At 48.2% G+C, this 20,107-nt stretch overlaps 1 protein-coding gene and 1 long non-coding RNA gene across 8 annotated transcripts in view; one reads left to right on the forward strand and one right to left on the reverse strand.

Annotated features, from left to right (window-relative positions):
- Nucleotides 1–19,622, reverse strand: part of IMPA2 (inositol monophosphatase 2) — a 116,981-nt gene extending 97,359 nt beyond the window's left edge. For 2 of the 7 annotated variants that reach the window (XM_037001081.2, XM_037001080.2), the window contains exons 1-2: nt 19,352–19,619; nt 4,861–4,994 (exon numbers count right to left, since the gene is read on the reverse strand). In XM_037001081.2, coding sequence (XP_036856976.2) covers nt 4,861–4,994; nt 19,352–19,447 — 230 coding nt within the window. In that variant the 5' untranslated portion in view covers nt 19,448–19,619. Of the gene's footprint in view, nt 1–4,860; nt 4,995–19,351 lie in introns of all 7 variants that reach the window. The other 5 variants (XM_073212805.1, XM_073212806.1, XM_073212807.1 and 2 more) reach the window with 4 other exon arrangements.
- LOC140843409 (uncharacterized) lies at nt 5,011–19,351 on the forward strand. The gene is made up of 2 exons (XR_012121145.1): nt 5,011–18,536; nt 19,253–19,351. It is a non-coding gene; the product is annotated as an uncharacterized lncRNA (long non-coding RNA).
- Nucleotides 19,623–20,107: the final 485 nt, after the last annotated feature.

Below are 20,107 nucleotides of genomic sequence, written 5' to 3' on the forward strand. Positions count from 1 at the left end.
ATGTCAGTGTAAATGATGAGTGTACACATATCATTTTCAGGTTGGTGTTTCCACTGCTCCCCCGAACTCCTCCTGTTCCCTGAAGAAACCTACATCTGAGTAGGCAGGACCCTGGAGTAGGGAGCAATGAGCAAGACACTTGAGATCCACATCGAGCACCATTCACCTAGAGGCATACAATCCAGAGTTGGCCAGATGCAGTGGGTGCCAGTTGCTTTTGTCTGCTCTTTATCGCCTCCTCCTGCTGGGAACTGCCTCCCTACCACCAGCCTCCTCTATGGGATTTTGGATTCATTTGGGTCATGTCATCCTCAGGCAAGTCTAGATGGAACAAATGGGTCGGTGGAAGACTCAGAGTCAGGGCAGCCAGGGTGCAGGGTGCAACCAGACAGTGAAGCCTGAACTCCCAACCGCAGCAGAATCACCTGTGGTGTGCACAAGAAATCACTCCACGTCACTGCTGACCATACCAAGCATTAGCTCTGCCAATTTTCTTAGCCAAAGGCTTAAGGAATTAAATCTGTTTTCAATGCCTTCTTCTATAGCTACATGATTTTCCTCCCCTGCAATGGTTTGCAAGTATGTGTTCATGTCCTAAAAACATGTTTAAGGACAAAATGCCAAAGCATAAATCGAGCACAAGGTCAATAAAGCAATGAGAAGACACTACTAAGGTCAGGATGGGAATGGAAATGACTCCCATACAAAGATAAGCTCTCAGGAAGCTGAGGAGGAATGTACAATTCTCTTCCCTTTTAAGCCTGACTCTGGGTGGGAAGCTAGCACTTACCAGAGTTAAAGGGAAGCTGTGGGGGTCTCCAGGGATGGGAGAGAGCCTCTGTGCAGGATAGACATCAAACACATGTATCAAAGAGCGCAGCCTGCAGGACAGAGGCCACCCACTGGCCACACTGCTGGTGGCTTAGGACCTGCAGGTTTGTGAGGTCTCTGTTGCTCGTTAGCGGACCATGTGGGGCATAACCTGGGGGCAGGAGCTGGGGGCTCACCAGGCAGCCTGCTCTGCGGCGGCACTCACAGTGCCTCTGTTGGCACAGCTTTCGTTCTGCAGTGTTTCTGACGGGCATCACTCGAAATAACCACACTGAGCCCTGGGCTGGCTTTTTCACTGGTTGATTACTCGCACCCAAGCCTTCTCCTCTCATCTGCCACCCCAGTGAAGGGAGATGGAAGGAGCATCATCCCTTCCCAACTGCCTCATCCTGCAGCCAGTACTTTGAGGTAGGGCCTTGGACTGCGTCCACTCTATTGAGTCACCCAAAGTGCCTCCCTGCTATGTGGGGAGGAGTGCAGTTTCTATTCACCGAAACCCAGCTTTCTTTGGAAGCTAGTACCTACAGAATGGAGAGAACATTCCTCAGATCTCCTCAGAGAGGTGGTGACATCAACTTGGACAGATAGAAATGTGAAATAATGGCAACCTTAATAAAAGCATTGGAACACACAAAAGTAGAAAAAAAATACATGTGATTAAATTTAGAGAGCTCAAGGCCATTTCCTAAGTCTATCTAATGTACAAGAGGAAAAAGCAACTGGGTAAGGTTCAAAGCTTAGTAAAAAATTAGAATGATACATACTGCCATGTAATTTAACTTTTTTTTTCTAATAGTTATAACAGGCCCCCCTTACAATGGCCAAGTGGATCTGGGTCTTTTGCTCCTGTCTAGTTTGTTTACTCTGTGACAAGGTCAGGATCACCCTTCAGTCCAAATGGGAGCCAATTAATGTTCCTAGGCCTCATCTTCTCAAGCCACAGCCTGGCTCCTGCCAGCACTGCAGCAGGTTCTGCTGCCCAATGACATGGGAAAATGATGAAAAGCAAGCATCTAGCTAGTGGTGGCCAGGAATATATTTTTTCCAAATCCAGGGCCCACTGCAGGGCATGGGGGTGATCATGATGGACGAGGCCATGTCCCACGAAAGGGGGCCCAGCGGTGGGCAGGGGAGGCAGATGAGTACACTGAGCACTTAAGCTGCCATCCTCCTCCCTTTGTTGTGCCATCCAGAGAAAAGGGACAAGAGCGCAGTGTGTTTAAGTATGGTGCAGTGATGCTACTGAATATTTTCAATCAATAAACTAGGATCTAACTCAAAACAATCAACTGAAAACAGGTTTAGGTGCCAGCAAAGGCAGGCCCAGATGGTAATGTGGGCGATGTTGGCGCCGTGCTGCAAAGACTGCCTGTCAAAACCTCTACTTGGTCTGCTGCTCACTTCCTCTCTTTACCACCGTGTGTCAGCATCGGGGCTGGAACTGCACAGATGACCTTGGTCAGGCCTCATTCCTAGGTGAGGAGACTGAGACCCTGAGGAGTGGAATGATTTGCCAAAGCTGAGGCAAGAGCAGGTTTAAACCTGACTATTCTTTGATTGAGTCTACTCCTGTCTTCCAGATTGGGGACCCAGACTTTGGCTTTCACGAATGAGTGAAATAAAATAATACAACCAGGGAGGCTACATCAGGTTGTTTCTCATTTTATTCAAAACAAAACAGTTGCAATATACCTTTAATATTGTCTCATGAATGACTAAAAGAGGGGGATAGCATAAGCTCAGAATGGAAGAAAGAACTTCCTAAGAAAGGATAACAGGCAACCTTATGCTAACTCATTGTTTAAGGGATATATTTAAATACTCTGTGCAAAAAACTACAACATACTATTTTATAATATGTATGCAATTTTTTTCTCATCACAAATTTATCAATTTGTCTATAATCTAAAATAAAATTAAACATCCCCAAATTCTGATACTTTCTTTTAAATCTTAGTCATTGGCAAAAAACCAAACTTGACATAGATATTGAAAAATGACTACATCTATCTACATTTTCCAGGCAAACTGAGCAGAGAGTAGGTGCAGTGATGGACAACCTTCACCTGTATCCCAGCACTGCCCTCAGCTCTGAGAAGGAAGTGGTGGCAAAGAGCTGAGGGCTGACCATTGGGGCAGTCACGTCTTGTTCCTCATGGAACGGCCGGTACTAGCTTGTGGACTGCAGTTTAGGAACCGCTGCTCTGAATCGCTGATTCCTGGTTTGGGGGGTGCTCACCATCCCCCAGGGCTTTTTCACAGATGGAGGCCTGGCATCAGCAGGTTAGAGAAGCTCCCAGGCAAGCCATACACACACTCTAGGCAGGGTCCACTGCTCTGGGTTAATGGTTTTCCAAAGAGGCTTTGGAACCTGGTGGTCCCCTGATGACTCTGAGGCTATAGGGTGAAGAGGGAGGCTTTGATTACCCATATAACACACTGACTTTTATCCTGGGATATACAGCAATGAATATTAAATTTGCCTTGTACAAATGGAATCCACACCCCATATTGACAACAGTGGGTCCAAACCCCTAGCAACTGCTGTGAACATGTACAATAGGTATGCAATTTCAGAATTCGCCCATCAGAGTAATCTGACTGAAAAACGCCAGACGCCCTGGTAATACCATTATGCCTAGTCTTGCAGTGACCTTGAGGCCTTCACCAAGACTTCACATAGCTGGGCCAGCCCTCATTTCTGTCACAGCCACCTGGACCAATACCACAGAAACCTCAAGTACCAAAATAGTTCCTCAAACAGGAACAGCTGGCTGGTTACTGCAGCTTTTTCCCTTTCAAAGAATAAAAGCAATCCATATAATTCTTTTGGCATTGCCACTTAATTTAGATTTTAAAAGTTAAGAAATCATATGCATTTTAGAGCTTATAAGCTTATAGGCATTAAAACATGTGAGGGATGCTGACTTCACACTGAATAAGGGAACAGGAAGGAACAGATGCTCAAACACAAAAATTGTCAACAAAACAGAATAAACATTAACAACTGGCAGAGAGAATTTCCAAGGGAGTACAGGTGACCCTGAGATAACCTAACTAGTTGGGAAGAAACAACAGGAAAAATGGAAGTTTGAGCACTGGCTTGTTCTTTCCTTTGTTTAATCATTCACAGGAAAAAATGTATTGCTCGATTCTGTGTTAGATGGATGCTGAGGGAGACCACCTCACATGTTTCTGCCATGTAAATCCATACAAACATGGGATCTGAATGTTAGCCCAGAAACGTACACCAGAAATCCACTAACTGGTATTCCAGTTTTAGCGATTCTCCATAGTGGAGGATAGAAACCCCTCGAATCCATGGCATGGTTTTCAAATTGTTCTGCAGAACTCTGGGAGTACAGGAGGGGCCCCCCAGAGCTCCAGGAGTATTCCCCTGGGATCTATGGCTCCTTTGGAACTAGATGCAAAATGCTGTATAAAATTTGCATTTTTCTGAGGGAAAGATGAATAGCTTACATTGGATTCTTCACGTGGTGACTCCCAAAAGGTTAAGAACTTCTGCTCTAAAGATGATGGTAGGGTTCTCACAAGAGCCTTCCTGGAAGGAATGGCCTTCCCTGCCACATGCTTTGGCCTGGCAAAGGGCACCATCAGGCTGGGGGTCTCTGCCCGCACAGCTGATGGCACCTGTGGGGTCACGTCCTTCTTGGGGAGAGTCTGTGTGGGGCCACTGAGCAGACTCCGCCTGCCAGGGAACACTTCTGCTCCAAGACACTCCAGAATTAGACTGAGTGGGTTTGCAGAGGGAAGCAGGGCGCCTCCTCTGAGCACACATGTGGAAAGTGAAGCCTTTTCAGGACTCTGAGGTGATGTATGGACGTGAGGGTGTCAAGGTGATGGTGAAGAGAGTAACGAGGGTCAGTTTGTCAGCCACACAATCGCAATACTGGGGGGCAGACCGGGAGGCTTCCTGGTTTGTCTACTGCCATCGACCAGCATGTAGTCCTGAGCCTTCTCTGTGAATGTGTCACCATGCTGGGGTGTTTCCCTGAGGGATACACCTACCTGTGTGAAGGAAACTGCTTCTGCAGCTCAGAAATAATTAAATCTTCCACAAGGTGATCTGTTTCTGTCACAAGATCCGCAGCTGATGTTTTTGTTGAGACATGTTTTTCCTCAGAAAGGGCTTTTCTGATGATCTGAAGTAAAATATGGCAGGTAGGTTAGACTGGCAAGCTGCCTCCTCCTCTGTGGGGTGGGGTGCGCTGCCCTGGGGAGAGGTGGTGAGTGGGGATCTGTGGACCACTCACCTCCTCCCATGCTGACAGGACTTCTGGGCTCAATGCTGCACCCAAGACCTGTTTCTGTTTCTAGGGATCCTTAATAACCCACTATTCTTCTTGCACGGAAGATAGACTCACTTGAAGTTATTTTGTCTTACCTGTTAAACAAATTCTTTGAAGGAAAAGAAAAAGTGGTTTTGCAGAGTTTGAAACATCATCCAATGAAAAGATGTTTGCCCCACAGGGCCCCCATGCATTTTAATTTATATTTCAGAGTAAGAACTTTTCCTAATTCAAAATATGAATCAAACGAGATGGAACATGCTCTTGAATCCAGATGACAAATGTTCAAACTGAGGAAGCAGGGAAAACTAGAACTGGAATCCTGCTGCTCCGGTCAGAGCCCTACTGACCGTCCAAGGAGGACTCGCAGGGAACTGCTTTGGTTCCTGGGGCCTCCCTGAGCCCTCAGGGCTGAGCTGACCTATAGGCAGTGCAGATGTGCAACCTGCCAGCACATCCGGTCCAAACCCACAGCAACTAAATTTAGGGATGAGGAATGGAGGGCTCTCGAGCTCTGTACCTCCGGCCGGCCTAATCTGATTCCAGGAACCCCTGGGAGACCCAAACAGGAAGGCCTGTGGAGTGGTTAATCAGTCACGGTGCGCCTTGGAGAGATCAGTTCTATTTTGTGAAAAAGCACTGGCCTTCTTCATTTCTGTCCCCTGCAACAACTCGCTGTCTCCCTTACATGATGACAAAGCCAGGATACCTAAAAACAGTCTCAGACCTTTCCTCCCAAACTGGCTGCCACCCCAAGATCCTGCATTTCTTTCAAAGCACCACTGATCACTCAGCTATCCAGACTTGACGTCCTCTGTCCATTGTAGTATGAATTCTTCAGCCTCAGATAAGCATTTCCTGAGTGCCTTCTTCACACCCAGCCAGTGTTCTGTGTTAATGATGCTGATGGTGAAGGCCCGAGGGGGCTCACCCTAAGTCTGCAGACAGGAGGAGAGGCTCCCATGGAATCTTAGAGACTAAGCAGGAGCAGCCCCTGGACACTGAGCATCCCCCCTTATGTTTTACACAGTCCCCTCCTAGTACTGGCCCACACAATACTAAGCCTAGACAGGTTCTGTTTGGCTTTTTCATCTTGGCTGCAAAGATAACAGATATATATTACAGAAGATTTGGAGTGTGATATATTTTTAAAATAATACAAGAGACAAAGCCCAGAGCAGTCATGCATATCCACTGAGACAGTCCATTCACATTTCCGTGTCAGCTCCTGGACTGTCTGCCCCTGGGGCCTTCCTACCCCTTCTATCTGCAACTCATCACTGTCAGGTTAATTTCCTTAAGTCACCACTGTGTACACAGCAAGTGCCTGCCAAATGAGTCTCCAAAGGTTCTTTGTTTATAAATTTCAAACTCCTCAAATCCAACTCATGTGGCACCTGCCCATCTTCCAGAATCCCTAAATTTTGAGCTAGTCCAGACATCCCATCCATAGGTCATTTGGTAGAGCTTGTACCTTGTATTGAAATTCAGTGTGCTATGTGAGTACATGTGTGGGGGGACATGGGAAGGTTATGTGTGTATGAATATGATGTATGGTGTGTGTATGTGGTATGTGTGTGTGGTGGTGGGGGGGGTATGTGCATACAGAGGGAAGGAGACAAACACCCTAACCAGAAGATATACCACTGGCCCTTCTGAAACTTTAACATGTGTGAGTCACCTGGGGTCTTGTTGAAGTGAAGATATGGTTGAGCAGGTGTGGGTTTGGGGTCTGAGATTTGCATTTCTGAGTAGTTTTGTGGGGACACTGAGGCTGCGGGCCACACTTAAGTAGCAAGGGCTGGAGCAGGATCTCAAACCCAAGCGAGGAAGGGTCCTCTGGAGGCTGGGATGCTGACTTGGCACAAACCTGAGTCCTGGGCCCCCGCCACCTGAGGGGACGCAGGCTTCATTTATGCTTGCTCCCATATACACGTAATAAGCATTCATGCAATTTAAAGCCATGATTCTTACCATTCACCCTGTAGTCTGTATAAATGCTGGATTAATAATTTTTAAGCACAGAGCAGCTTGCATCACTTTAATGATTAGAACTAACCAACAATGGCTTCCCACCACCCTTAGAACAAAGCCCAGATCCCACGTGACCAGGCCCTCACCATCCCCACCCTCATGCTCCTTCCGCAGCTCTGGTTTTCTGGCTGAGCCTAACCAAATTTGTGTCTGCCCCAGGGACTTTATATTTTGTGGTCCTTCTATCTAGAATGTCTCACCATCTGAAGTCATCTAGTTTGTTCCATTGTTGATGGTGCATCTCACCCCACTGGTATACATGCTCCAGAAGAGCAGATGTCACTGTGCTGTTCCCTGCTGCAACCCTGGTATCTAGAATCATGGCACAGAGTAGGTATACAAATTCTTTGAATAATGAATAAAATACACAGACTACTTGAACAGATTCTGAACCAATTTTTCTACTGGGCCATTAGAGTTTGTAGATCATGGTCTTTTTGTTTTGTTCTATTGTGCTTTCTGGTGACCATGTTCAAAAATTCTGATACACTTAAGCCTGTCATCATCTAGCCTCCATCCACCAGCCCTTCCCTACTGGAGCCTGCCCAAAACTGCTTCTTGGCACTCAAGCCCATTCTCCACATCCCAGCCAGAAGAGCCTGCTAAAATCCTGACTGTAATCACGGCTCTTCCCAGCATACAGAACTTTATGGCTCCTTGTTATTCTGAGGATAAAGTTAAAACCTCTGAGGGTGGCAAACAATAGCTTTTGAGAGTTGGCTTGTAGCAGGAACTTTGACTCCAAATAGCCAGCCTCCCCTCTTCCTTTTAGAAACAGCAGCTCTAAGCTTAGCAAAGCACAGAGCCACCTCAACAGTTTGCACCTCTCTGCCTCTTGTGCAGGAGGTGCAGCCCTGTGACCAAGCTCTGCCCAAGAGGATGTGAATGGCGGTGATGTGTGCAACTTCTGAGGCACATCCTTAAAAGGCCACTGTTGGCACTCTTGATTCCTCTTAACATTTTCCCATGCCACTCGCTGTGATGTGGGTGTGGTGATGAGAAGTCAGCTTTGGTCACATGGGAAGAGTGTGCCTCCTTAGAGCAACAAGCAAGACGGAGCCTGGGTCCTCTGGGTGACTTCACGAAGCCCACCTCCTACTCCAGACCTCCAGCTAGACTTCCATGGGAAAGAGAAAGAAATGTTTGCTCTGTCACTGGACTCTGAAGGAAGCCAAAGCATCGACCTGACAAACACAGGCCTCCCCTAACCTCTGTATTCTCCCTCCCCTCCTGGCAACACGGCTATTAGGCTCCAGCCAAACTAAATCATTGATCCTTCACATTTTCCGACAGAACCGCCAACCTTCCTCTGGCCCATGTTCTCTTCTTTCGTGACTCAATTCTTTCGTGACTCAATTCAAACGTCACCTTCTCTGAAATGTCTCCAGCTTCTGCGGGCAGCATGGGGTACTTATGCTGAACACACACCTGGACCCTTGACTGCCCGGCAGTTCCCTTGTAGTTAAGGACCCTTGCCTGTCCTGTCTTTGTGTTCACCTCCCACAGCCTGTACAGGGGCTGCCATGGATGAGTCTCAGTGAACATATGCTGAATGAATGAATGATTTCTTGGCTGCTGCATGCTGAGCTCATAGGTGATAAAGTCTGAAGGCATTCTAGGAAGTGCCCTTGTGAAGCTGTATTTAACCTCACTGGTATTTATGCACTTGGTCTTACAGACGCCAATACACACAACTCTTGTATGTGGAGGAGATGCATACTAGGGGCCTGTCTGGGCAATCTGGGCAATGTCTGATGTCATATGCGCACACTTTCCCAAAGAACGAGGCCCCTGACAACAAATCATATTAGGGAGGGGAGATTTACGGATTCAGAAGGAAGATGCTGTATCATTTTTTTAAAGCATTTTTTTTGTTTTTATTAATGCTTATTATTGTTTGCTATGATTGTTTTGTTGTGCACATGTGTCACAAGAAAGAGTGGGGCTTGAGCAGAGGGGCAGGCCACGCCACACTCCATGCTCACTGGCCACATACAGTGCAGTGCCGTGGCCACTTCCCTCTCAGCTGCTGCCACTCCTTTACCTGGCCCACGTCCCACAAACACCACTGGAGGAACCTGCAGATCATTAAGTCCTTCCTCTCATCTGGTTACAAACCAGATTCCACTTCTGAAGTATGTTTCCCCATATGCTGCCCTTCTCCTACTGCCTGCCATTGCTTGCCTGCATTGTTATAACAGCTTCCAAATATCCTTCTATCTTACTCCTGTGAAGTGTTGTTCACCCTGTGCAGAGCAGGCTCTCCAGAGAGCAGACCTACCTCCTGGCATTATCTGTGGCTTGTTGGGCTCACTCTGAGGACGGCAGGCCCGTGTCCTGAATGTGAGCTCCCCTATGACTGCCGTGGACCCTGTCCCCCTTGCCATGCTCAGTCACTCCCTGGGGTTCTCCCTCCTGCAACTCCAGCTTTGGACATAAAGTTCCTTCCGCCCAATGGCTGTCCCTGCCTTACCTCCTGCCTGTCTGTCCCTGAGAGCTTCTTCCAGGAAGCTGCCTGTGTAGCCCCTGCCCACCACCTGGGTGGGGCCCCTTCTCTTGGGTCAGTGGTTCTACAGCACAGAGTGCACATCCAGGCACCACATGGAGCAGCACTATTACTGCTGGGCACTGTCCTCTCCTCCACTGGACTGTCAGCTTCTAGAGGGCGGAGCTTTGCCTTCCAAATTAGCAGCTCCAGGGACACCCCCACTCTCACTCCGTAGTACCACACAGGCTCCACTCTGCTTCTCTGGCCTAGGCCCATCAGACAATATGCATCCCAGTGGGTCTTCACAAGGCTATCTGATGGATTTCCATATGTGGCACAGCCATATAAAAGAGCTTCCCTTCAGTCAGCAATGACTCAGAAACCCTAGTTCTTCAGAAAAAAATGCTTCTGAGTTCCCTTTGTCCATCTCATAGCACCATTAGGGGGCACAAAGGATAAATCTGCAGTTTAGAATCAGATAGATCCAAACTCAAAGCACCGCTTGGGAGATCATGGGGGATCATGTAGCATCTCAGAGCCTTTGTCTTATCTGTAACAATGGTAGTGGCTAAGACATTGGGGTGTAAGAATCAATAAGGAATTGTATGTAACAGTCTGTGGACAAAATGCTTCAGGTACACATGCAGACCTTTACCACTCTAGTTATCTGTGAGGACATGTATCTGACAAAATGTAATGACTTACAACAAAAAACAAAACCTACCATATACACAATGTACAAATCTTAAATAGGATGTTGAAATACTAAGTTAAGAAAAGTTTAATTCATAATTTTTGCCTCACTGAGAAAGGTGGTGATGCCATGTTGCATTTTAAAATAAATCAGTATTAGACTCAGGCAGCCCTGCCCTCAGCCACAGCCACATCTAGAGGGACGGCCAGCTTAGTTACCTGTTAAAGCCCCTTACCACTCAAAAGCTGTTTTCTCTTAGCCTTAGATTTTTAAACGTTCTCATTCTGCCAGCAATAAGTTACTGTATGCTGTTTTTTAATTAATGTTTTTCATCTACTCACTAACTAAGCATGCCCTTCATAGACCTCCTGGCCTGGGTCTCTCCCTCCAAATAACATTCTGTTAATGTTTAATATATAAAACATAGGCCTTTAGTCACTGAAGTCCGGATTTCAAATCTAAAAGAAAGGATACCATCAGCTAAAGCATCAGAGCATCATTCAGAGACAGGTCCAAATGCCTCTTTCTGTCTTTGGACTTTACCTGCAACCCTGGTTCTTCCTACCCATAGCCTTTGAACTGGTTCACTATCTCAGGGTCTCCAGCCTGCCAGCTCACCCTGAAGATTGGACTTGCCAACCTCTGATTGGTTCTATTTCCCTGGAGAACTCTAATACATATGACAATATAAAACCCACAAAGTAAATCAGATGCCCAGGCAAGAACATGGCTATCATGGGGCACAAGTGGTCAGCAGTTCATATCTGTTAATATTACAAACAACTGCAGAACCTTAATCACAGGAAAGAGGAGTGGTTAAAGCAGAGATGGGCCAAGGATGCCAGATTCTCCTTAGCTCCATGGCTAAGTTTGCTCAAACTCATCGTTTACTTTCCAAGTTCCCATCACCCCTGTCTTCCCTTGCAGCCCCAGCAATCCTGCCAGGCACCTGAACACCTCCTGTGCCAAATCCAGGGGACACTCTTCATCCACATCTCAGCTGCATCTGTGTCATCGGGTCCTTTCTGCCAGGGTCTCAGAGACCCCCATCTCCTGGTGTTTCTCCTTCAGACTACTCCTTTCAAGAGGTGTGTCTAAGAACTTAGGTGGAGCCCCATCCTCAGGGGCCATGTTCCCTGAAGACCCACCTACTCCATCACCAAGGTGGAGGGCTTCCTCTGTCCCAGGCACAGTCTAAGCAGTTCACACATGCCAATTATTTAATCTTCTTGACAACTCTGAGGTAATAATTATTATTCTTGTGTTAAAGATGAGGAAACTGAGGCACAAAGAAATTAGGAAAGTTACCTAAGGCCATACAGCCATAAGGTGCAGGAAAAGGGGTCCTGACACAGGTGTTTCAAATCTTTCGTTTACTAAACAGAGTCCACTCCACCAGGGCAGAGGTTCCATAACTGATGGTTCCCAAATCCCTATCTGGTCCAGAGTTCTCTGCAACACAGTGAAATCCACCCAGGTGCCCAAGCCAGGAACCCAGAAGTTCCTCACTCCAAGGTTTCCTGAGACTTACAACTCTTCACTAAGTCCACCTATCATGAAATTCATTAATCATCACAACTCACCTAGGTCAGTCTTGAGTCTGACGCTCCCTGCAACTCCACCCTCCACAAGAGGCCTCCCTGTGTCACCGACAGCCCTGCCCAGCAGCCTGACACTCTTCTTTACCTGAGCTTCAGCCAAGGTGCACATCCTGCAGCTCCTGGGGGCTGCCTTTGCTTTCACCCCTGCATGCCCACCTTCTCTCTGTGAGCGGATCCCTTCTCTTCCCCTCTACCCACTCCAAGCCCCTCACCCAACTTTTCTAGTGGACTCCTGCTTTTCCTTTTGAGAACACAATTCAGGTATGACTTCCTCCAGGAAGCTGTCCGCCATCTTCCAAGGACTGGAAACAGCTCTCCTACATGCTGTTGTGATCACTGGCTTAGGCCTCTGTCTGGGGCAGCCTGTGGGGCCCCTACCATGCCTACTGTGTGACTGCATCACCCAGGTAGCCCCTGGGGATGGGAACTAGGACCGTGGCCACAGGGATCTTGAAGCAGGCTTAACCATGTGCCCCTAGGCTGAACTATTCCCTCATCTCCCATGGGAGAAAGATGTGGGGCAGGCCAACCTCAGGTTCCTGCCTGGTGGGGCCCAGAGATGGAGGAGCCTGGACTCAAAGCTCCCTTTTCCTCTCCAAACCTGGGTTCCTGGGGCCTAAGTTCCCCCCCAGACCCCACTGCCAGGGCTCAGGGGTCAGTAGGGCCTGAAACTCAAGAGCAAGGTTTCCATTCTCTGGCTAAGTGGTAAGATTTCAGCCTACTCTGCCCCCGCTCTTAGCCACAAAGACAGCAATCTCCACTATTGGGTGTTTCATTTTGGGTTAACAACTATTAATATCTCAGAGACACAGAGACTGATTCACTTTCACAGGAGGTTGACTCCAGCCTTTCCTTCTACCTTTTTAGTGAAACACAGATGCGATTTCATTGACTCATTCCTGTGCCAAGGGCTGGTGGAAGGGCTGCAGGGGCAAAGGTCTCTGACAGAGCATTCTTTCTCAATTTTCTCCAACAGCTTTTGTTTAGCAAAATGGTCATAAGAAACATGCTAGTTTCTTTACCATGACATGTAAGGAAAATGACCGCTGGCCTTGCACACTGTGTCGGTAGTAGTGGATGCCAGACACTTAAACCACAAGTGCCCCAGGAGGGTCAGCTGCTCCTCCAGGCTGGCCAGCGTTTGTCACACAGGAGTTCTGTCCTGGCTGAAGTTTCAAATGTTGGTGGGAGTTCTATAGTTGTTAATGAAGGTTGACCCCCACCCTCTGGAGCTAAGCAGAGACTAGAGGTCTGTACCTGAGACATGGGTGCAGCATAGGGCCAAGGTGAAGCATGGGACACCTGCCTCCTCTTTGCCTGCAGTGCCCAGTGCATTCAGCCCAGGCAGGAGGGCAGGGGAGTGTTTTCTGGAGAAATGAGCGACCTAAGGCCTCCACATATTGCCCCTGGGGATCTCCCAAGAAAGAGCCAGGAATTTGACTTGGAATCATCCTAAGGCAGAGCCCATGAGTGAACAAGCCTACTCTGTTCCTGTCTGAGGACCTGGCCTTAAACACCATCCCAGGCCAATAGCTCCCAAATTGGCATCTTATCCTCAACCACTCCCCTGAACTCTAGGTCCAAACTCAACACCTCTGCTTAGAAATCCACTGGCAATTCAAGCTTAGCATGTTTGAAACACAACACTTGGCTTCTACCTCCAAACGTGCTCCCCTGCAGTTTTGCCACCTCAGAAATGGCAAATCCATTCAACCAGTTTTTCAGGCCCAAACCCTGAAGGCATTCTTGACTTTCTTCTCACTCTAACCCCGTGCCTCTAATCCACCAGCAAACCTAGCAGCTCAGCCTTCAAAGTATGTGTTCTACCTTCTTCTTCATGACAGCCCAATCAAATCTGCCCTCACTTCTCACTTGGACTAGTTTAAGAGCTTCCTATCAGGTATGTGATTCTGGTGCCCTCATGGCACTGTAGGGCCCCACACAGCAGCCAAGGTGGTATCCTGATTGCCCTGTAGGGCCCCACACAGGACTCTGCCCAAACCTCATGTCATACACAGAGTAAAGGCTAAAGTCCTTTCCATTGTTACTCAATAAATATTTGCTAAATGAATAAATACATTTATAATCTGAGTTTCAGTACTACCATTTCAAAACCGAGAGTATCCAGAAAGCCAATAAACATGAATGCACTCAAGTTCATTAACCATATGGGACATGCAAATAAAAACCACAAAAAAATACCACTTCAAACTCATCAAATGGTGAAAATGGAAGACAGACAATACCAAGTGTTGTCCAAGACACGCAGCAGCAGGACCCTTTACCTACTGCTGGCAGGAGTGTAAGTTGGTGCACCTGCTTTAGAAACCATCTGGCAGAATTTCATATCCAATGACACAGCAATTTCACTATTAACATGTCCCCAGCAGAAATGCACACATACATAACCAAAAGACGCATTCGAGGATGTTCATAGCAACATTATTCATAATTCCAATTGGACAATATCTAAAGTTTCCTCAAGAGTTGAGTGAATGTTGTCATATATCCATGTAATATACTATACAGCAGTAATTCTCAAAGTGCGATCTTGCAGCATCAGTATCAGCTGGGAATTTGGTAGAAATGCTAGTTCTCAGCACCACTTTAGGTTTATGAATCAGAAACTCTGGGTGGAACACAACTTGCCTTAACAAGCCTTCCAGTGCTTCCGATGCACAGGAAAGTGTGAAGGCCACTTCCCCAGAGCAATGAATCACTGAGGAAATCATTACAAATTATGTTGAAAAGCTGGAAGATGATCATTGGCAGGTAAATAGAAAACTAAGCAAATAGAAAAAAAACAACTGTTTAAGGAAAATATAAGCTACCTAAGAGAGAAAAGAGTATGTAATACAACTATACTACCTGGCTCAACCATGGCAACAACTGCATTGGTCATCAGAACATGAACATGGATACCAGTGACAATCAAGTAATACAGCACACAGTGTAAATACAATGTCCAAAATGAATGACTAGGAAAGAGTGGTAGAAGCCTATTATTTAGAAAATGGGTGTAACTATAAAGAGTAACCTCTAGGGAAAAGGTCATCTGCTGAGGATGACGTGGACAGAGCACTGTTGTTTTTCATGACATTCCTTGTAGTAGTATTTCACTTATTAAATTCATTGTGTGAATGAGAAGGGACATAGTGGATCTCTGGCAACCTGCTGCCCTGATGGACAGTGACTACATTGGGGTAAGGGTGGGGACTTGATAATATGTGTAAATGTAGTAACCACATTGTTTTTTCATGTGAAACCTTCATAAGAATGTGTATCAATCATACCTTAATAAAAAAATTTCTTTAATTTATTGTGTGAATAACTGATGAAAATTAAAGTTACAAATCAGAACACCTTTTTGGGAGAACACACCTGGCAAATGGGTTGGTTCAGAGCCCCCACAGTGTACACACACTGCTCTGGGGAGTGAGGTGGACAGAAGAGCATCCACATTCAGAGCTCACCCTGGCAAAGGCACACCAACCAGATCAGGGACAAACAGAGCTGGGAAGAGGAACAGAGAAGAGAAGGTCTCACAGGAAGGTCCATGAAGGAAGGGGCTCAGGAGCTGGGTCAGAAGAAAGGCAGGAAAATGCAATGTATATTTTGAAAAAGCACAGCAGTTCAATCTGGCTGGCCAGAGGGGCTCATCCACACAGGGACTGTTGGGAACAGACCCCACTTCTCAAGACTGGGCCTTGGGAAGTGTAACCTGCAAGGGTATGAAAAGCCAACTAGATAGAGAGGAAAAGTCTGGAGTACTGAATGAGGGTAGAGTTCTGGGTTTCTGCTTTGTCCTGAGATTTTGCTACCAGTAAATAGATGAATTTGCTGTGAAGCTAATGAAGCTGAGGCCTCAAGGCCTCTCCCTTGAGTGAAGCTCTGCCAGGCACCCTAGTAAAGTGTTCATGTGGTCACACACGAACACCTCTTTTAAGTTTGTAAAAGTCAGCTATTCTAACTGTACATAAACTGTTGTCTCTTTCCATTATGACCTCCACTCCATCACATTTCATGTCAGGGTACAGGGGAGTGGGTGCTGACATTTTTGGCTAAAGGGACATAGAACAGAGATTAACTTACTTTGGGTTTTAATGGGACATATCTATGGGGTTTGCAGTCAGTTCTGTAGGTTAACAGTTCTGTGTGGGATGGCTTCCAGAAATGCTTCTACTGTCCACCTGCTGACTGACTTGGCATGGTGACATAAACAACAGGTCCAGAGAAGCATGGGTGTTCCTGTAGCAGCTGGCACAGGGGATCATAGTAAGAAACAGGCTTCAACGATATGGAGCCATAAGCTAGTCTATGGAAAATACCTCCCCATCTTACAACTAATATGTAAAAGAAGATTGACAGGATTTTCAAATTTGACGGCAATCATAGAAGTTTATATGAACCTACAAATAACAAATTTGAAATCTAAATAAGCTTTTCTAAACACCAGCAATTTCTATTAGCTGTGCTACAGGAAAGCCTGAATTTATCTTTCTAGTCTCTCCATAGAAAATACTACAAAATCATTGTCATTTGAAGATGTAAAGGGTATGAAACCAAAAAATATGAAAAGTATTACAGAAGAGGGACAGTAAAAGAATTACTTTTATGTATTCTGTTATATTTGTTAGCATTATAAAATTTATTCCTGTGATTTTTCTTATTATAACTAAATAACCTTTACACCTAAGTTTGAATTTTGAATTTTATATTTTTCTCTTAAAGAGATCCCTAAATTGTCTACGGTTCAGGCCCAAGAAAACCTGAATCTACCCCTGCAAGACAATTTAAAAAGCACAGCTTTCTAAGATACTTTTGTTCACACATCACACAAAAGATGATAAACAGCCATTCTGATGAATGTTGCTATTTGTATTTGTGGTGGTAATGGGGGTGGGATTCCCAAAAGCCTGCAATGATATGGGTGGTTGGGACTGGAAGGTAAGGGATGACTCCCAGAGGCACTGCAGGGTTGGGTGGTGGAGAAGCCAGGGGAGAATAGGGAGGCTGTAGTGCACTTTCCACTGGGCAGGCTGCTTTTGTGGAGACCTCTCAGGAGGAGGCAAAGGGGAGGTGGCTGCCCTAACTGGAACCAATGTCTGAAAGATCAAGGGCGGTGACATTTCTCTCATGGGAGGCTCCTCCCTCTAGTCCCTCTACCTTTCAACATATAGAACTGGGCTTAGTTATTCACACATTCAACTGTCCAGGAGCAGCTGAGAGTAGCAAACTTAATAAAACAGAACTTCGGGTGCTGGTGAGGGGGTGGGCATGTTGGGCCACAGGCCATGTAACTATGCCAAATACCCCTTTGGCTGAGGACTCAGGAAAGGATCACCAACCCTTCTTAACCCTTGCTGGGCTATCTGGCTAAAGGCCAGACTTCCCCATTCAACACCTCATTGCTATGAGAACGTTAAGACAATCTGTCCGTCTTTACACAGGTTACAAAGATCTGTGTGGCTACTGTTTGTCTCTGCCACAGACCATTCTGGCCACTCTCCCTTCTACCTCCCGGGAGGCAGGAAGCGTCAGCATAACGCCCAAGAGGGAGCCCAGGACTGGACTGGACTCCTAATGGGAGAATCTTTATTTCACCCCTCCCCCAACACTCAAATAAAGCTTTTTGTTGTTGACAAGTTGGAAAAATGTATCTCTTAAATAAGTTAAAATTCCTAAGACCCTTAGAATTGTGCTTAGAATATTGCAATTGCTATATAAATATTTCTTATTTAAATGTTTAAAAAAACGCTTCTGTTTCTTCAAGAATCTAAATTTGAAAAGTTTCAGATACCCATAACAACTCACCGGGGTTTACACAGTAGTGTCCGAATCCTAAACTGGCTTCTCCTCAAAAAAGTCTTAATGGGAGAGCCTAAAAGTTACTAAATATCCTGATGATGCACACTCTGGAAAGGATGCAAGGGGGCTGGGAGTGAGCGAGGGGGAGAGCAGGTGCTACCCAAACTCCCAACTTGTTTTCCAGGAAGAATGCTCATCCTGCAGCTACAAGCTTCAGCATTCTCGCACAAGGTCGGGGTCATCTTTTTCTTACAAGAGGGAAAGGTGATGGAGCCAAAGGATAGTTTCCCAATTCGCCTTCCAAGTCATGCATTCCTTACAGGCTGAGTCTTGTGTCCTTCAAACCACAGAGGGAGGGCCCTCCAACACAAAATATGTCCACTTATGGCTGAAGACTAACTTTTAACTGGGTAGGAGGATTCACACCAAGGTAAAGCACTATCCACTGTGCACAAGCCTCACTTTAAATTTAGAATTGGTAACAGCCTGATTTTAACTCCGGGGGAAAACGGAAGAGCTTTTTCAGACTGCTAGACCTGAAAAAGAAAATGCTGTTTGGATACAAAGAGGCGGCGATCTGCCCACACCGCTGCTTCTGTTCGCTCATCCTGTAATTCATCAGAACACACTCCTGCACCTCAGCGCGCAGAGCCGGAGTTAGCCGCCTTCCCGCGCCGGCCTCCGCGCCGACAGTCCTTGGAGAACCGCCGCGCAAGCCTTCACCCCACGGGATGGACGCGGACCTGCTCTGCCAGGCGCCGCGGATCGAGGTGAGAATGGGGGTGGGAGTACAAAGCACACAAAAATGCAAGTGAAAAAAGGGGACTGCAGTCTATTCTCAAACTCTGCTCTGAGTTTTCCGTAGCTCTGCTGCTTGATTTTCACCCTTCCGGTCAGTGTAACAAGTTCCTCCACACACTGCGTGGACCACTTTTAAGCTGTGGGTCAGAGGAGGTCTGGGTTCAGGATGCTTGAGCAAGACAACCCAGCAGGAAGCCAGATCCCGCGCGGCTGGGGTTTCAACCTGAGGGCGACCACACCCACGTCCCGGACACTGGGTCACTTCTGAGGTCCTTAAACTGCCCGCTGCCCCACGCAAGCCTTGGGGATGATGTTTAAAGCCCTGGGCTGACCTACAGTCAATCTATTCTAACCTACTCTCTAAGACAAAGGTCAAGTCACCTACAGTCAGCCCCTCTGCTGTCCCAGAAGAGGGGCCGTGTCCGCACCGCCACGCGAGAGCCGCTCGCCGTCCGCCCCGCCCCGTGCCCCCACGCCCAGGGTGAGAAGGGAAGCGAAGGTCCGCCCAGGAACCCAACACAAAGACCTCTTTCACCGCCTCACGCCCCTCACCTCGTCCGCGGACGCCTGCCGTCCGGCTTCGCTCTGCGCCGAGAGCTCGCCCCCACGGCGGCCACACGCGGGGCTGGCGCCCCAGGCGGGGAGGCCTCCCCCCGCCCTACTCCCTCAGCTCTCACTTCTACAGGTTCCGTGGGGGCGGAAAGCGGCCAGAGCGCCAGACGCCGCCCGCCAGCCCGCAAGCCGCGGTGGACCCTGCAGCGCGGGAGGAGGCCGCGGCGCTTACCTGTCCCGCTCGTAGCGCCAGCTGCACCGCCGCCTCGAAGCATTCTTCCCAGGGGCCCCCGGCGGCCGCCGCCTCGTCCTCGCGGCTCGGTTTCATCGCGGCCTCGCCGGGCCCCGCCACCTCCCACCCTCCTCGCCGGGCCCCCACTGGCTCCCACCGCCCCGAAACCAGGCTCCACACGCCCCCCTCTTCCTCGGGCCGCTCAGCGCCTCAGCCGCCACCCGCTGCACAGCTAGGAGGGTGGGAAGGGCAGGGAGCGCGCCAGCCCGAGTAACTGAGCTGTGCGTCCCGCGCCCCGCCCCGGTCTGCTCCCGCCCCGCCCCGGCCCCGCCCCCGGCCCCGCCCCGCGACTCCCCGCCCCTTTCCGTTGCGCATCTCGTGCCCCGCCCCTCCTAGCGTCGGACTCTTCCTCTCCCCGCCCAGCCCCGTGCTCCTTCCCTCCCAGCACCCAGCCCATCCCCGCCCAGCTCCGGTCCCAACTACGCGTTTCACCCGAGATGCGCCGCTCCCTGCAGTGCGTACGACCTCCCGCCCCTCCAGGCCCCATACCGAGTCCCGCTGCTCCCCGTCGAGGCCCGCCCGTGACCGTTGCGCTGTCTGCTGAGTCCCGCTCCACCACTCCGAGGCCTCACCCCCATTCCCGTCCGCCTGCTCCACGCTGAGCCTCTCCGCGCGCTCTGTCCCGCGAGCAGCAAGCGGTAGTGGCCGCCTGGTGGGAGAAATGGGACTGGCGACGACTGTGAACACGAGGTGGAG

The sequence above is a fragment of the Manis javanica genome, chromosome 9 (genome assembly GCF_040802235.1).
Source record: "Manis javanica isolate MJ-LG chromosome 9, MJ_LKY, whole genome shotgun sequence".
Lineage (NCBI taxonomy): Eukaryota > Metazoa > Chordata > Mammalia > Pholidota > Manidae > Manis > Manis javanica.